This window comes from Pseudophryne corroboree, chromosome 1, assembly GCF_028390025.1.
Source record: "Pseudophryne corroboree isolate aPseCor3 chromosome 1, aPseCor3.hap2, whole genome shotgun sequence".
NCBI lineage: Eukaryota > Metazoa > Chordata > Amphibia > Anura > Myobatrachidae > Pseudophryne > Pseudophryne corroboree.
Genome location: NC_086444.1, coordinates 310441739 through 310459737, shown reverse-complemented (window position 1 = coordinate 310459737; position 17999 = coordinate 310441739). Strand labels below are relative to the sequence as shown.

At 47.6% G+C, this 17999-nt stretch overlaps 1 protein-coding gene across 2 annotated transcripts in view; it reads left to right on the top strand.

The window, feature by feature from the left end:
* Window positions 1-17999, top strand: part of TCTN2 (tectonic family member 2) — a 111409-nt gene that overhangs the window by 80551 nt on the left and 12859 nt on the right. For both annotated transcript variants that reach the window (XM_063964485.1, XM_063964484.1), the window contains 2 exons: window positions 1728-1831; window positions 13454-13604. In XM_063964485.1, the coding sequence (XP_063820555.1) occupies window positions 1728-1831; window positions 13454-13604 (255 nt within the window). The remainder of the gene's footprint in view (window positions 1-1727; window positions 1832-13453; window positions 13605-17999) is intronic.

Sequence of the window (17999 nt, the reverse complement as noted above, 5' to 3'; positions counted from 1 at the left end):
ACATGAAGCAACCTATTGTGGTACCTGCGGCTACTAAGGACTTGGAGGATTCCAAGTTGCTTGACGTGGTCAGGGCCCTGAAAATATATGTTTCCAGGACGGCTGGAGTCAGAAAATCTGACTCGCTATTTATCCTGTATGCACCCAACAAACTGGGTGCTCCTGCTTCTAAGCAGACGATTGCTCGTTGGATTTGTAGTACAATTCAGCTTGCACATTCTGTGGCAGGCCTGCCACAGCCAAAAATCTTAAAATGCCCACTCCACAAGGAAGGTGGGCTCATCTTGGGCAGCTGCCCGAGGGGTCTCGGCTTTACAACTTTGCCGAGCAGTTACTTGGTCAGGAGCAAATACGTTTGTAAACTTCTACAAATTTGATACCCTGGCTGAGGAGGACCTGGAGTTCTCTCATTCGGTGCTGCAGAGTCATCCGCACTCTCCCGCCCGTTTGGGAGCTTTGGTATAATCCCCATGGTCCTTACGGAGTTCCCAGCATCCACTAGGACGTCAGAGAAAATAAGAATTTACTTACCGATAATTCTATTTCTCGTAGTCCGTAGTGGATGCTGGGCGCCCATCCCAAGTGCGGATTGTCTGCAATACTGGTACATAATTATTGTTACCAAAAAATTCGGGTTATTGTTGTAGTGAGCCATCTTTTATAGAGGCTTCTCTATTATCATGCTGTTAACTGGGTTCAGATCACAAGTTGTACAGTGTGATTGGTGTGGCTGGTATGAGTCTTACCCGGGATTCAAAATCCTTCCTTATTGTGTACGCTCGTCCGGGCACAGTATCCTAACTGAGGCTTGGAGGAGGGTCATAGGGGGAGGAGCCAGTGCACACCAGGTGATCCTAAAGCTTTCTTTAGATGTGCCCTGTCTCCTGCGGAGCCGCTATTCCCCATGGTCCTTACGGAGTTCCCAGCATCCACTACGGACTACGAGAAATAGAATTATCGGTAAGTAAATTCTTATTTTCTATCAGTATTGTTCTTTGGAGTAAGGTACTTAAGTTCTGATTCATGTTTGTAAGTAAAGCAAAAAAGAAAGCAACTGGGAAAAACCACGTTGCACTGCAGGTGGGGAGATGTAACATGTGCAAAGACATTTAGAATGTGGTGGGTTATATATTTTTCTGTGCAGGGTAAATACTGGCTGCTTCTGCATGTAGCTAACAAATGTTAGACTGCTTTTTTAACACTGCAATTTAGATTTCAGTTTGAACACACCCCACTCAAATCTAAATCTCTCTGTGCATGTTGTCTCTGCCCCACCTGTAGTGCATCATGGTTTTGCCCAGTTGCTTGCTTTTTTGCTTTACTTATAAAGATGAATCAGGCCCTTAGTTTATTTATGCTGATTCATCTCAATGCTACTAATGTCTGCAATGAAAGACAAAGCCCTGGAAAAAGAAAATGGTAAACAGAGTGTAAATGGAGGCTTCAAGACGGTTTCTTGCATTTTCTAGGTACAATCTCACAAATGTATATTGTGCCTTTATTTTCTTGAATATACTTTGCTGTGTATACTTTGTCACACAATTACATTGTGTATTACTCTATTATGCATGCATACCATGATATCACTCACATACATGATTACGACGGTATACATCAGGAATGTACTGTATAAAAATAATAATGACTTGTTTTGTGCACTTGTAGCAAGCAACTTCTTGTAGCATGGTAACTTCAGGACACTCATCAGCTTGTCTTCCTTATTATAGGGAGAATGTAGCTGCCTTTCTGAAGTCACTGCTTACTGTTGATCATGTATCAATGAGAGGCAATTCTAACGTCAGTGATCCAAGTGAATGGGTATCTATCATATGTAAGTAATCTTGTATTACAGCAGAACATCAATTGGGCTAATATAGGCTATGCAGTTTAGCTGTAATCATGTTGAAATAGTGGATGGCAGTTTTACGGTGTAGTTTTAATGCTGTGAAAACTAAAGTCCATTGAACAAAAATCTGTATTTGTTTTATTTTGTATGTAGTGTAGAGGTAGTAAGTGTACTTGCCAATGCAAGAAAACATTCTGTACTATTTATACTTCTTGAATATACATGGAAGACAGAAGTGCTTTAAGAGCGGAGGAGGCCCCTGTGCAGGCTCCGATCGGGCCCCCTCCTCTACGACGGTACCAGAGTCTACTGTGCATGAGCAGGTCTCCGGGAACATGGCGCCCGCGCTGCGTTCCTGGGGACACCTCTATTGTGCATGTGCGAATCACTGGAAAATGGCCGTGGTGGCTATTTTCCCCATGATATTTGCAGCTCTGTAGCCAGCAGTAGGCCAGCAGAGCAGTAAATATAATGAAATGGGTGCAGGATGTGCGGTGTATGGGCCGGTGTGCACCACACACCTTGCACTTATTGGATATATATCAGTGAAGGAAGAGGGTAATTGGGATTTTGAGCTCTTGACTCTTTCATGTTGGGTTGTGATCTGTAGATACATGTGTCATCAGGTTTATTATTTTTGTCTAAGCAGTGGGTTTTTCAAATCCTTGATTTTTATAGATTTTAGCCATATTTATAAGGACAATCATAGTAAATGCAAATATCAGGCTTGCTTTGCATCAAGTGGGTAATTCAGACCTGATCGCTAGGGTGCGTTTTCTGCATCCCTGCGATCATGGGCGCCGATTCCGAGGGTGTTCCCGGGCCCGAGCACCCACAGAAAATTTCAAGCTCCCACCAGGTCCAGGCACTTACTTGTGTGGGTGGCTGGCCGCACAGCCTGCCCACCCGTAACCCTCTGGCCGGCTCGGGATGTGACGTGCTGATGTCACACCACACTCCCTCCCGTCCGCCGTGCGCTGTTCCCCCATCCACTGGTGGGCTGGCTCGCGATGTGACATGCTGACATCACACCGCGCTCCCACCGCCTGCCCTGTGCTGTTATGCCGCCGCCCTGCGCTGTCCTTCCTGTGCTGCCCGCGTCCGCCTGTCTTGCGCTGTCCTCAGGACTTTTTGCTGCTGAAGGGACTGCTGTCTGCTGGAGCTTATGTAAGGGCATATTTATGTTAAAAGGAAATACACAACTTATTTTTAAAACAGATGATCTTAATAATGCTTTTAACTTCTTATGTGACATAAGCAGTTAGCCTTATTAAAATCATCTATATTAAAAATAAATCGGTTTCTGCTCATTAGGAAAGTTACAGTTAATTTAATTTATACACATGAATCCATAGCTGACATTAAACTCGTCTATAATGCAACTAGCGTTACCCCTGGCAACTAGCATTAACCCTGGCTACTAGCATTACATACCCCTGGCAACAAGCATGATAGCTGTCCCAGTGCATGAAACCCCTGGCAACGAGCAGGACACCCTGCCCATGAAATCCCTGGCAACGAGCATGACACCCAGCACGTGAAACCCTTGGCAACGAGTAGGTATTTTAAAAATAATTAGAAACTTTAATGTAGGGCATAATGTATCACGGGTATTGCGGTGTGTGGCATAATATGGTGCAAGGGGCATTACTGTGTAGGGCTTAATATGGTGTAATTAATTTTTTTCTCTAACGTCCTAGTGGATGCTGGGGATTCCGTAAGGACCATGGGGAATAGCGGGCTCCGCAGGAGACTGGGCACTATAAAGAAAGATTTAGTACTATCGGGTGTGCACTGGCTCCTCCCTCTATGCCCCTCCTCCAGACCTCAGTTAGAATCTGTGCCCGGCCGAGCTGGGTGCTCCTAGTGGGCTCTCCTGAGCTTGCTAGAAAAGAAAGTATTTTGTTAGGTTTTTTATTTTCAGAGAGCTTCTGACTCTCTGCTACGAGGGACTGAGGGGAGAGAAGCAAACCTACTCATGGCAGCTAGGTAGCGCTTCTTAGGCTACTGGACACCATTAGCTCCAGAGGGATCGAACACAGGTACCTAACCTTGATCGTCCGTTCCCGGAGCCGCGCCGCCGTCCCCCTCGCAGAGCCAGAAGAACAGAAGCAGCAGAAGCAAGAAGACATCGAAATCGGCGGCTGAAGACTCCTGTCTTTACTTAAGGTAGCGCACAGCACTGCAGCTGTGCGCCATTGCTCCCACAGCACACCGCACACTCCGGTCACTGTAGGGTGCAGGGCGCAGGGGGGGGCGCCCTGGTCAGCAATTAAGTACCTTTTTGGCAAAAAGAGGCATATATACAGTCTGGGACTGTATATATGCCCGAGCCCCGCCAATTTTTACACATTAAAGCGGGACAGAAGCCCGCCGCTGAGGGGGCGGGGCCTTCTTCCTCAGCACACCAGCGCCATTTTCTCTTCACAGCTCCGCTGGAAGGACGCTCCCCAGGCTCTCCCCTGCAGTATACAGGTGCATTAAAGGGTAAAAAAGAGAGGGGGGGCACATAAATTTAGGCGCAGTATATATATATATTAACAGCAGCTACAGGGTAAACACTAAGGTACAGTGTAATCCCTGGGTTATATAGCGCTGGGGTGTGTGCTGGCATACTCTCTCTCTGTCTCCCCAAAAGCCTTTGTGGGGTCCTGTCCTCAGTCAGAGCATTCCCTGTGTGTGTGTGCGGTGTGTCGGTACGAAACCTGTGTCGACATGTTTGATGAGGAAGGATACGTGGAGGCAGAACAAGTGCAGCTGAGTGTGGTGTCGCCGCCGACGGTGCCGACACCTGATTGGATGGATATGTGGAAGGTGTTAAATGATAATGTAAACTCCTTGCATAACAGATTGGATAAAACTGTAACCGGGGGACAGTCAGGGTCTCAACCCATGCCTGATCCTACAGCGCAGAGGCCGTCAGGGTCTCAAAAGCGCACACTATCCCAGATAGTTGACACAGATGTCGACACAGAATCTGACTCCAGTGTCGATGACGATGAGGCAAAGTTGCAACCTAAAATGACTAAAGCCATTCGCTACATGATTGTAGCAATGAAGGATGTTTTACACATTTCTGAGGAAAATCCTGTCCCTGACGAGGATTTATATGTATGGGGAGAAAAAGCATGAAGTGACTTTTCCCCCTTCACATGAATTAAATGAATTATGTGAAAAAGCGTGGGATTCCCCTGACAGGAAGGTGATAGTTTCCAAGAGATTACTTATGGCGTATCCTTTCCCGCCAACGGACAGGTTACGCTGGGAATCCTCCCCTAGGGTAGACAAGGCGTTGACACGCTTGTCCAAGAAGGTGGCCCTGCCGTCTCTGGATACGGCCGCCCTAAAGGATCCTGCAGATAGAAAGCAGGAAGCTATCCTGAAGTCGGTTTATACACATTCTGGCACACTGCTGAGGCCAGCAATTTCTTCGGCCTGGATGTGTAGTGCGGTAGCTGCATGGACGGATTCTCTGTCTGAGGAGTTAGATACCCTGGACAGGGACACTGTTCTACTGACCCTGGCACATATCAAGGACGCGGTCCTATATATGCGGGATGCCCAGAGGGACATTTGCCTGCTGGGCTCTAGAGTTAACGCAATGTCCATTTCTGCCAGAAGGGTCTTATCGGCAATGGACAGGGGATACCGACTCTAAAAAACACATGGAGGTTTTACCTTATAAGGGTGAGGAATTGTTGGGGACGGTCTCTCGGACCTAGTTTCCACAGCTACGGCTGGGAAGTCAAATTTCTTGCCTTATGTCCCTCCACAACCTAAGAAAGCACCGTATTACCAAATGCAGTCCTTTCGTTCTCAGAGGAGCAAGAAGGTCAGAGGTGCGTCCTTTCTTGCCAGAGGCAGGGGTAGAGGAAAAAAGCTGCACCATGCAGTTAGTTCCCAGGAACAAAAGTCTTCCCTGGCTTCCACTAAATCCACCGCATGACGCTGGGGCTCCACAAGCGGAGCCAGGAGCCGTGGGGGCGCGTCTCCGACTTTTCAGCCACCAGTGGGTTCGCTCACAGGTGGATCCTTGGGCTATACAAATTGTGTCTCAGGGATACAGGCTGGAATTCGAGGTGATGCCCCCTCACCGTTACCTAAAATCGGCCTTACCAACTTCCCCCATGGAAAGGGAGATAGTGTTGGAGGCAATTCACAAACTTTTTCTCCAGCAGGTGGTGGTAGAGGTCCCCCCCCCCCCCTTCAAAGGGGAAGGGGCTACTATTCTACTATGTTTGTGGTACCGAAACCGGACGGTTCGGTCAGACCCATTTTAAATTTAAAATCCCTGAACATTTATCTGAAGAAATTCAAGTTCAAAATGGAATCGCTCAGAGCGGTCATTGCAAGCCTGGAGGAAGGGGATTTTATGGTGTCTCTGGACATCAAGGATGCTTACTTGCACGTCCCCATTTATCCGCCTCATCAGGAGTACCTCAGGTTTGTGGTACGGGACTGTCATTACCAATTCCAGACGTTGCCGTTTGGCCTGTCCACGGCACCGAGAGTTTTTACCAAAGTGATGGCGGAAATGATGGTGCTCCTTCGGAAGCAAGGGGTTACAATTATCCCATACTTGGACGATCTCCTCATAAAGGGGCGAGGTCCAGGGAGCAGTTGCTGATCAGCGTAGCACACTCTCAGGAAGTGTTGCGTCAGCACGGCTGGACTCTGAACATTCCAAAGTCGCAGCTGATTCCTGCGACGCGTCTGCCCTTCCTGGGCATGATTCTGGACACAGACCAGAAGAAGGTGTTTCTCCCGGAAGAGAAGGCTCAGGAGCTCGTGACTCTGGTCAGAGACCTCCTAAAGCCAAAACAGGTGTCGGTGCATCGCTGCACGCGAGTCCTGGGAAAGATGGTGGCGTCATACGAAGCCATTCCCTTCGGCAGGTTCCACGCGAGGATCTTTCAGTGGGATCTGCTGGACAAGTGGTCCGGATCGCATCTTCAGATGCATCGGATGATCACCCTGTCCCACAGGGCCAGGGTGTCTCATCTGTGGTGGCTACAAGGTGCTCACCTCCTCGAGGGCCGCATATTCGGAATACAGGACTGGGTCCTGGTGACCACGGATGCAAGCCTCCGAGGGTGGGGGGCAGTCACTCAAGGAAGAAACTTCCAAGGGTTGTGGTCAAGTCAGGAGACTTGTCTGCACATCAATATCCTGGAACTAAGGGCCATATACAACGCCCTGAGTCAAGCGGAGCCTCTGCTTCGAAACCAACCAGTGCTGATTCAGTCAGACAACATCACGGCAGTGGCCCATGTAAACCGCCAGGGCGGCACAAGAAGCAGGGTGGCAATGGCACTGCCACAGGTAGACATGATGGCGTCCCGTCTCAACTAAAAGCTAAAAAGATATTGCGCCAAGTCAAGGGACCCTCAGGCGATAGCTGTGGACGCACTAGTAACACCGTGGGTGTTCCAGTCGGTCTACGTGTTTCCTCCTCTTCCTCTCATACCAAAGGTGCTGAGAATTGTAAGAAAAAGAGGAGTGAGAACAATACTCATTGTTCCGGATTGGCCAAGAAGGACTTGGTACCCGGAATTGCAAGAAATGCTCACAGAGGACCCATGGCCTCTGCCTCTTAGACAGGACCTGTTACAACAAGGGCCCTGTCTGTTCCAAGACTTACCGCGGCTGCGTTTGACGGCATGGCGGTTGAACACCGGATCCTAGCAGAAAAGGGCATTCCGGAAGCAGTTATTCCTACGCTGATAAAGGCTAGGAAGGACGTGACAGCAAAACATTATCACCGTATATGGCGAAAATATGTTGCTTGGTGTGAGGCCAGGAAGGCCCCTACAGAGGAATTCCAGCTGGGTCGATTCCTGCACTTCCTACAGTCAGGTGTGACTATGGGCCTAAAATTAGGGTCCATAAAGGTCCAGATTTCGGCCCTATCCATTTTCTTTAAAAAAGAACTGGCTTCACTGCCTGAGGTTCAGACGTTTGTTAAGGGAGTGCTGCATATTCAGCCTCCTTTTGTGCCACCAGTGGCACCTTGGGATCTTAACGTGATCTTGGCTTTCCTGAAATCCCACTGGTTTGAGCCACTTAAGACGGTGGAGCTAAAGTATCTCACGTGGAAAGTGGTCATGCTGTTTGGCCCTAGCCTCAGCTAGGCGTGTGTCAGAATTGGCGGCTTTGTCATGTAAAAGCCCCTATCTGGTTTTCCATATGGACAGGGCAGAATTGCGAACTCGTCCGCAGTTTCTGCCAAAGGTGGTGTCATCTTTTCATCTGAACCAACCCATTGTGGTGCCTGCGGCTACTCGTGACTTGGAGGATTCCAAGTTGCTTGATGTAGTCAGGGCTTTGAAGATCTATGTTGCCAGGACGGCTGGAGTCAGGAAGACTGACTCGCTGTTTATCCTGTATGCATCCAACAAGCTGGGTGCTCCTGCTTCAAAGCAAACCATTGCTCGCTGGATCTGTAACACGATTCAGCAGGCTCATTCTGCGGCTGGATTGCCGCATCCAAAATCAGTAAAAGCCCATTCCACAAGGAAGGGGGGCTCTTCTTGGGCGGCTGCCCGAGGGGTCTCGGCATTACAGCTTTGCCGAGCTGCTACTTGGTCGGGTTCAAACACATTTGCAAAGTTCTACAAGTTTGATACCCTGGCTGAGGAGGACTTGGTGTTTGCCCATTCGGTGCTGCAGAGTCATCCGCACTCTCCCGCCCGTTTGGGAGCTTTGGTATAATCCCCATGGTCCTTACGGAGTCCCCAGCATCCACTAGGACGTTAGAGAAAATAAGAATTTACTTACCGGTAATTCTATTTCTCGTAGTCCGTAGTGGATGCTGGGCGCCCGTCCCAAGTGCGGACTTTCTGCAATACGTGTATATAGTTATTGCTTAATAAAGGGTTATGTTATGTTGGCATCCATTGGTTGATGCTCTGTTGGTTATTCATACTGTTAACTGGGTAAGTTTATCACAAGCTATACGGTGTGATTGGTGTGGCTGGTATGAGTCTTACCCGGGATTCCAAAATCCTTTCCTTGTAATGTCAGCTCTTCCGGGCACAGTTTCCTTAACTGAGGTCTGGAGGAGGGGCATAGAGGGAGGAGCCAGTGCACACCAGATAGTACTAAATCTTTCTTTAGAGTGCACAGTCTCCTGCGGAGCCCGCTATTCCCCATGGTCCTTACGGAGTCCCCAGCATCCACTACGGACTACGAGAAATAGAATTACCGGTAAGTAAATTCTTATTTTCCCTGTGGTGGCCAAAGTCTGTTGGTGCAGGGTCATAAACGGGTGTAAGGAAGTATTTTCCTGCGAGGCCAGGCCCCCTCACCGACAGGCGTAACAGGCTTGAGTATCCACCAGCAAAAACATAAATCGGCACCTCTGCCTGCAATCAGTCGCCGTCTACAGGGGGAGAGTATATGGTGTGTGCAGGCGTGCGTTCGCATTTGTAGCAGAGCTGCGCAAACATTAGTTTGTGCAGTCTCTGCTCAGCCCAGGACTTACTTAGCCTTTGCAATGGTTTCCTGTTGATCGGGGCCAGAGCTGACGTCAGACACCCTCCCTCCAAACACTTGGTCCCTCCTGCATTTTTCCGGGCACTCCTGTAAAATGGTCACTTGCCACCCACAAACGGCCTCTTCCTGTCAATCACCTTGCGATCACCCGTGTGATCGCTTTTTTCGCACCATCCCGTCGCTAGGCACGGATGCCTGGTGCAGTCGTCTGACGCGACGGCGCACTACGGTGCATACGCATGCGCAGTTCAGATCTGATTGCCCGCTAAGTGAAAACGCACAGCAGCAATCAGGTCTGAATTACCGCCTAAGTATTATTACCCTTTTTATATCTGTTATATAAAAATCAAGTGAAAATCCACTGCTTAGTAAATATGCCCCTTATACCCCTTTTACACTCGCAGGCTCGGGTCATTACCGGGAATGTGTCCCGGGATATTTCCCGGGAATGACCCTTTTACATTAGTGGCCCGATCCGGCATATTGCCGGGTCGGTGACGTCACCGCTGACTCTACCGGAGGTGGTGCTTGGAGATAATCTACTCCAAGCACCGCCTCCTCCTATGCAGAGAACGGGTGCCGGGTCGCCTTGACCCGGTATACCCGTCCACACTGCACAGCTTCCCAGGATGGTCCCAGATTCATTCCAGGTCGAGACCTGGGTTGAAATCCTGGGATGCTCATCCCGGGAAATTGTAAGTGTACCCTTTTACACTGACAAAAATCCCGGGATGATGCGCGTTCATGTGCAAAATCCCAGGATAAAATTGTCAGTGTAAAAGGGGTATTAGTCTGAGACCAAAAGTTCTTAACATATTAGAATCATAAAGAAACAACATTTAATACAGGAGTTGCCTAACCCCACCTCCTCTAATCAAGAGGCAGTGAATCAGGTGTGGTTCATGTCCTGAATGGAATCTATTGACAACACCATTGACAAGTTTAATGCAGTTTGGGCCCCGTAGTTTGCACACCATGGGAAATTCCTGCCTGGCTAATCCCTTCCTTGCTCTCTCCTCGCCTTGGCTTGCTCCACTTACCCCTCTCCCAAACTCCCCCTCCTCCCTACCCTCTACCTCCTGCCCTTAATACCCCTTCCACCGTCTTCATGTTAATCACTCCAGCCCCCGCTAACTTCCAACCAGTTACTTGTTACTCCTGGTTGTATTGTTAGTGCTTGTCTTCCTTATTTTTTATGATCACTGATTGTTGTACTTTGTTATTATTGTTGATACACAAGGTTTTCCTTACCCTCTCTGCTTTATATTTTAATACGATATGCATTTTTTTGCCTGTTTTTGACTATAAAGAGATTTAAAAACAACAAAAACATTAAATATAAACAAATCATGCTAGTTGCACAACTTTCAAATGGATCACTGTCCCGGTAACCCAGCATTATAATCTGTATATGTGGGGGTTTTTTTGTTTCACAAAAACATATTTATTTTACTTTTTGAAACACAGTTACAACTGCAGCAATACAACATATTACACACATGTATGTGTAAATACAGTTTAGTGTAAATGAAATTCAAATAATATAACATTACAAAAACAATATGCACATTAAATTAATGTATACAGTACTTATGGTGGAGTACAGAAAAGCTTCTGTGGATAGCAGAGTAGGCAAAGTGGATCTAGGGAGAATAAAGCATTGTGGACCAGATTCTGTAACAGTAGTGTATGTGGCCAGGGAATGTCTCGTAGAAACATAGAATTTGATGGCAGATAAGAACCACTTGGCTCATCTAGTCTGAACCCTTTTTTACCTTTTGGTAATTTCAACCCTATTTAAACCATAGTTCTTTGTAATGATATCCTTATGTCTATCTCAGGCATGTTTAAATTGCTCTATTGTCTTAGCCTCTACCCCCTCTGATGGGAGGCTATTCCACCTATCCACTACCCTTTCTGCAAAGTCTTTTTTTCTTCAAGTTTCCTTTGAACCTGCCACCTCTCAGTTTCAGCATGTATCTTCATGTTCTAATACTTCTTTTCCTTTGAAGAATGTCTCCATTAGATTATAACATTGCGCTGGATCCAACTGATTCATTGTGAAACCTGATAGATAGATAGATGTACATTTTGGGAAATATTCTAAAAGTAATTGAATAAAATATAGTCAAATATAAACATAATGTAAAATAAGCACCATTGTTTATAATATACAGTTGCAAGAAAAATGATGTGAACCCTTTGGAATTTCCTGTATTTGTGCATAAATTGGTCATAAAATGTGTTCTGATCTTCATCTAAGTCACAATAGACAAACACAGTCTGCTGAAACTAATACCACACAAACAATTATATGTTCTCATGTTTTTATTGAACACACCATGTAAACATTCACAGTGCAGGGTGGACAAAGTATGTGAACCCCTAGGCTAATGACTTCTCCAAGAGCTAATTTGAGTCAGGAGTCGGACAACCTGGAGTCCAATCAATGAGACGAGATTGGAGGTGTTGGTTAAAGCCGCCCTGCCCTATAAAAAACACACACCAGTTTTGAGTTTGCAATTCTCAAGAAGCATTGCCTGATGTGAACCATGCCTCGCAGAAAAGAGCTCTCAGAAGACCTACGATTAAGAATTGTTGACTTGCATAAAGCTGGAAAGGGTTACAAAAGTATCTCTAGAAGCCTTGATGTTCATCAGTCCACGGTAAAACAAATTGTCTATAAATGGAGAAAGTTCAGCACTGTTGCTACTCTTTCTAGGAGTGGGCGTCCTGTAAAGATGACTGCAAGAGCACAGCGCAGAATGCTCAATGAGGTGAAGAGGAATCCTAGAGTGTCAGCTAAGACTTACAGAAATCTCTGGCACATGCTAACATCTCTTTTGACGAATCTACCATACATAAAACACTGAACAAGAGTGGAGTTCATGGGAGGATACCACGGAGGAAGCCCCTGCTGTCCAAAAAAAACATTGCTGCACGTTTGAAGTTTGCAAAAGAGCACCTGAATGTTCCACATCACTACTGGCAAAATATTCTGTGTACAGATGAAAGAGTTGTTTGTAAGGAACATACAACACTATGTGTGGAGAAAAAAAAGGCACAGCACACCAACATCAAAACCTCATTTTAACTGTGAAGTATGGTGGAGGGGACACCATGGTTTGGGGCTGCTTTGCTGCCTCAGGGCCTGGACAGATTGCTATCATCAACGGAAAAATGAATTCCCAAGTTTATCAAGACATTTTGCAGAACTTAAGGCCATCTGTCCACCAATTGAAGCTCAACAGAAGATGGGTGATGCAACAGGACAACGACCCAAAGCACAGAAGTAGCTCAACAACAGAATGGCTTCAACAGAAGAAAATACGCCTTCTGGAGTGGCCCAGTCTTGACCTCAACCCGATTGAGATGCTGTGGCATGACCTCAAGAGAGCGATTCACACCAGACAACCCAAGAATATTGCTGAACTGAAACAGTTTTGTAAAGAGGAGTGGTCCAAAATTCCCCCTGTCCATTGTGCAGGTCTGATATGCAACTATAGGAAACATTTGGTTGAGGTTATTGCTGCCAAAGGAGGGTCAACCAGTTATTAAATCCAAGGGTTCACATACTTTGTCCACCCTGCACGGTGAATGTTTTACATGGTGTGTTAAATAAAAACATGAGAACATATAATTGTTTGTGTGGTATTAGTTTCAGCAGACTGTGTTTGTGTATTGTTGTGACTTAGATGAAGATCAGAACACATTTTATGACCAATTTATGCACAAATCCAGGAAATTCCAAAAGGTTCACATACTTTTTCTTGCAACTGTATACAGTTGAAAAAGTCCCTTCACAATGACTCCTGAGTCACTGCTTCTCGCCCGTTCCTGGGGTCCACTCATTTATCCTGTCGGTCCCTGCACCAGTGCTGCTTCAAGGGTTTTGTGTCACGGGCAGTGGTCACCAGCACCTTCTACTGCTCTGCAGCTGTATAACTGGAGGAGAGCAGCACCAATGCTCGTCATGGGCCTGTGTCTCTCCATTACATGTGTGTTGTAAACCCACTCCCCTTGCTACCAGGTGCGCCATGCTGCACATCCACTGTGGAGGGACTCTTTGATTATGCCATATTCTTCTAATAATTTTTTTTATTTTTTATTTAGTTGAATCCAATACAACATGTACAGGGGACTGTGTCATAGAAAATGCAGTATGCTTAAAGGTTCCAGCTAACATGAACATTCAGATCATAACCGCTGTGACGGGTGTGGTGGAGGGAATTCCTCAGGAAGAGGTTCTAGCAGCCAAAGTTAAGTGAGTATCTATGAGTTATTGTTGTCTGCAGTATATGTTGCTAATCTATTTAAAGTATTAAGGCTGCATTTTATTCATTCTCCAACTGTTATGGTACTCCAATTTGTCTATTTGCCTGGTCTTTCTTACATTTACTCTACAATATAATTACACTTCTCTTTCATCCATGGGAGACACTGGACCCATGTATATAGGTGGAGCTGGAGGAGTCTGGCACCAAAGTGTTAATGTCCGAAACATCACAGAATCCTCCACCCCACCCTCTGCCTATAACTGTTTCTCTAACGTCCTAGTGGATGCTGGGGACTCCGTCAGGACCATGGGATTAGCGGCTCCGCAGGAGACAGGGCACAAAAATAAAGCTTTAGGATCAGGTGGTGTGCACTGGCTCCTCCCCCTATGACCCTCCTCCAAGCCTCAGTTAGGTTTTTGTGCCCGTCCGAGCAGGGTGCAATCTAGGTGGCTCTCCTAAAGAGCTGCTTAGAAAAAGTTTTTAGGTTTTTTATTTTCAGTGAGTCCTGCTGGCAACAGGCTCACTGCATCGAGGGACTTAGGGGAGAGAAGTGAACTCACCTGCGTGCAGGATGGATTGGCTTCTTAGGCTACTGGACACCATTAGCTCCAGAGGGAGTCGGAACACAGGTCTCACCCTGGGGTTCGTCCCGGAGCCGCGCCGCCGACCCCCCTTGCAGATGCCGAAGATGGAAGAGGTCCAGAAGCAGGCGGCAGAAGACTTTTCAGTCTTCCTGAGGTAGCGCACAGCACTGCAGCTGTGCGCCATTGTTGTCAGCACACTTCACACAGCGGTCACGGAGGGTGCAGGGCGCTGGGGGGGCGCCCTGGGCAGCAATGTATAATACCTTTTTTTATGACTAAAAATACATCACATATAGCCCTTGAGGCTATATGGATGTATTTAACCCCTGCCAGATCTCACAATCTCCGGAGAAGAGCCCGCCGAAATAGGGGGCGGGGCTTATTCTCCTCAGCACACAGCGCCATTTTCCTGCTCAGCTCCGCTGTGAGGAAGGCTCCCAGGACTCTCCCCTGCACTGCACTACAGAAACAGGGTAAAACAGAGAGGGGGGGCACTTTTTTTGGCGATATTACTATATTTAAGCTGCTATAAGGATACAACACTTATATAGGGTTGTTCCCATATATATTATAGCGCTTGGGTGTGTGCTGGCAAACTCTCCCTCTGTCTCCCCAAAGGGCTAGTGGGGTCCTGTCTTCAATAGAGCATTCCCTGTGTGTCTGCTGTGTGTCGGTACGTGTGTGTCGACATGTATGAGGACGATGTTGGTGTGGAGGCAGAGCAATTGCCGATAATGGTGATGTCACCCCCTAGGGAGTCGACACCGGAATGGATGGCTTTGTTTATGGAATTACGTGATAATGTCAGCACATTACAAAAATCAGTTGACGACATGAGACGCCCGTCAAACCAGTTAGTACCTGCCCAGGCGTCTCAGACACCGTCAGGGGCTGTAAAACGCCCTTTACCTCAGTCGGTCGATACAGACCCAGACACGGACACTGAATCTAGTGTCGACGGTGAAGAAACAAACGTATTTTCCAGTAGGGCCACACGTTATATGATCACGGCAATGAAGGAGGCTTTGCATATCTCTGATACTACAAGTACCACAAAAAGGGGTATTATGTGGGGGGTGAAAAAACTACCTGTAGTTTTTCCTGAATCAGAGGAATTGAATGATGTATGTGATGAAGCGTGGGTTAACCCAGATAGAAAAGGGCTAATTTCAAAAAAGTTATTGGCATTATACCCTTTCCCGCCAGAGGTTAGGGCGCGCTGGGAAACTCCCCCTAAGGTGGATAAGGCGCTCACACGCTTATCAAAACAAGTGGCGTTACCGTCTCCTGATACGGCCGCCCTCAAGGATCCAGCTGATAGCAGGCTGGAAACTACCCTAAAAAGTATATACACACATACTGGTGTTATACTGCGACCAGCCATCGCCTCAGCCTGGATGTGCAGTGCTGGGGTGGTCTGGTCGGATTCCCTGACTGAAAATATTGATACCCTGGATAGGGACAGTATTTTACAGACTTTAGAGCAATTAAAGGATGCTTTTCTTTATATGCGAGATGCTCAGAGGGATATTTGCACTCTGGCATCGAGAGTAAGTGCGATGTCCATATCTGCCAGAAGAAGTTTATGGACACGACAGTGGTCAGGTGATGCGGATTCCAAACGGCATATGGAAGTATTGCCGTATAAAGGGGAGGAATTATTTGGCGTCGGTCTATCGGATCTGGTGGCCACGGCAACGGCCGGGAAATCCACCTTTTTACCTCAGACCCCCTCCCAACAGAAAAAGACACCGTCTTTTCAGCCGCAGTCCTTTCGGTCCTATAAGAACAAGCGGGCAAAAGGACAGTCATATCTGCCCCGAGGCAGAGGAAAGGGTAAGAGAGGGCAGCAAGCAGCTCCTTCCCAGGAACAGAAGCCCTCCGCGGGTTCTGCAAAGTCCTCAGCATGACGCTGGGGCTTTACAAGCGGACTCAGAAACGGTGGGGGGTCGACTCAAGAATTTCAGCGCGCAGTGGGCTTGCTCACAGGTGGACCCCTGGATCCTGCAGATAATATCTCAGGGTTACAGGTTGGAATTCGAGAAGTCTCCCCCTCGCCGGTTCCTAAAGTCTGCTCTGCCAACGTCTCCCTCAGACAGGGCGACGGTATTGGAAGCCATTCACAAGCTGTATTCTCAGCAGGTGATAGTCAAGGTACCCCTCCTACAACAGGGAAAGGGGTATTATTCCACACTATTTGTGGTACCGAAGCCGGACGGCTCGGTAAGACCTATTCTAAATCTGAAATCTTTGAACCTGTACATACAAAAATTCAAGTTCAAGATGGAGTCACTCAGAGCAGTGATAGCGAATCTGGAAGAAGGGGACTTTATGGTGTCCCTGGACATCAAGGATGCTTACCTGCATGTCCCAATTTGCCCTTCACATCAAGGGTACCTCAGGTTCGTGGTGCAAAACTGTCATTATCAGTTTCAGACGCTGCCGTTTGGATTGTCCACGGCACCTCGGGTCTTTACCAAGGTAATGGCCGAAATGATGTTTCTTCTACGAAGAAAAGGCGTATTAATTATCCCTTACTTGGACGATCTCCTGATAAGGGCAAGGTCCAGGGAACAGCTGGGGGACGTAGTAGCACTAACCCAAATAGTGCTGCAACAGCACGGGTGGATTCTGAATTTTCCAAAATCTCAATTGACCCCGACGACACGTCTGCTGTTCCTGGGAATGATTCTGGACACGGTTCAGAAAAAGGTGTTTCTTCCGGAGGAGAAAGCCAAGGAGTTATCCGAACTTGTCAGGAACCTCCTAAAACCAGGAAAAGTGTCTGTGCATCAATGCACAAGAGTCCTGGGAAAGATGGTGGCTTCTTACGAAGCGATTCCATTCGGCAGATTCCACGCACGAACTTTTCAGTGGGATCTGCTGGACAAATGGTCCGGATCGCATCTGCAGATGCATCAGCGGATAACCTTGTCGCCACGGACAAGGGTGTCTCTTCTGTGGTGGTTGCAGAGTGCTCATCTGTTAGAGGGCCGCAGATTCGGCATACAGGACTGGGTCCTGGTGACCACGGATGCCAGTCTGAGAGGCTGGGGAGCGGTCACACAGGGAAGAAACTTCCAGGGAGTATGGTCAAACCTGGAGATGTCTCTTCACATAAATATACTGGAGCTAAGAGCGATTTACAATGCTCTAAGCCTGGCAAAACCCCTGCTTCAGGGTCAGCCGGTGTTGATCCAGTCGGACAACATCACGGCAGTCGCCCACGTAAACAGACAGGGCGGCACAAGAAGCAGGAGAGCAATGGCAGAAGCTGCAAGGATTCTTCGCTGGGCGGAAGATCATGTGATAGCACTGTCAGCAGTGTTCATTCCGGGAGTGGACAACTGGGAAGCAGACTTCCTCAGCAGACACGATCTACACCCGGGAGAGTGGGGACTTCATCCAGAAGTCTTCCACATGATTGTGAACCGTTGGGAAAAACCAAAGGTGGACATGATGGCGTCTCGCCTCAACAAAAAACTGGACAGGTATTGCGCCAGGTCAAGAGACCCTCAGGCAATAGCTGTGGACGCTCTGGTAACGCCGTGGGTGTTCCAGTCAGTGTATGTGTTTCCTCCTCTGCCTCTCATACCAAAAGTACTGAGAATTATACGGCAAAGGGGAGTAAGAACGATACTCGTGGCTCCGGATTGGCCAAGAAGAACTTGGTACCCGGAACTTCAGGAGATGCTCACGGAAGATCCGTGGCCTCTACCTCTAAGACGGGACCTGCTTCAGCAGGGACCGTGTCTATTCCAAGACTTACCGCGGCTGCGTTTGACGGCATGGCGGTTG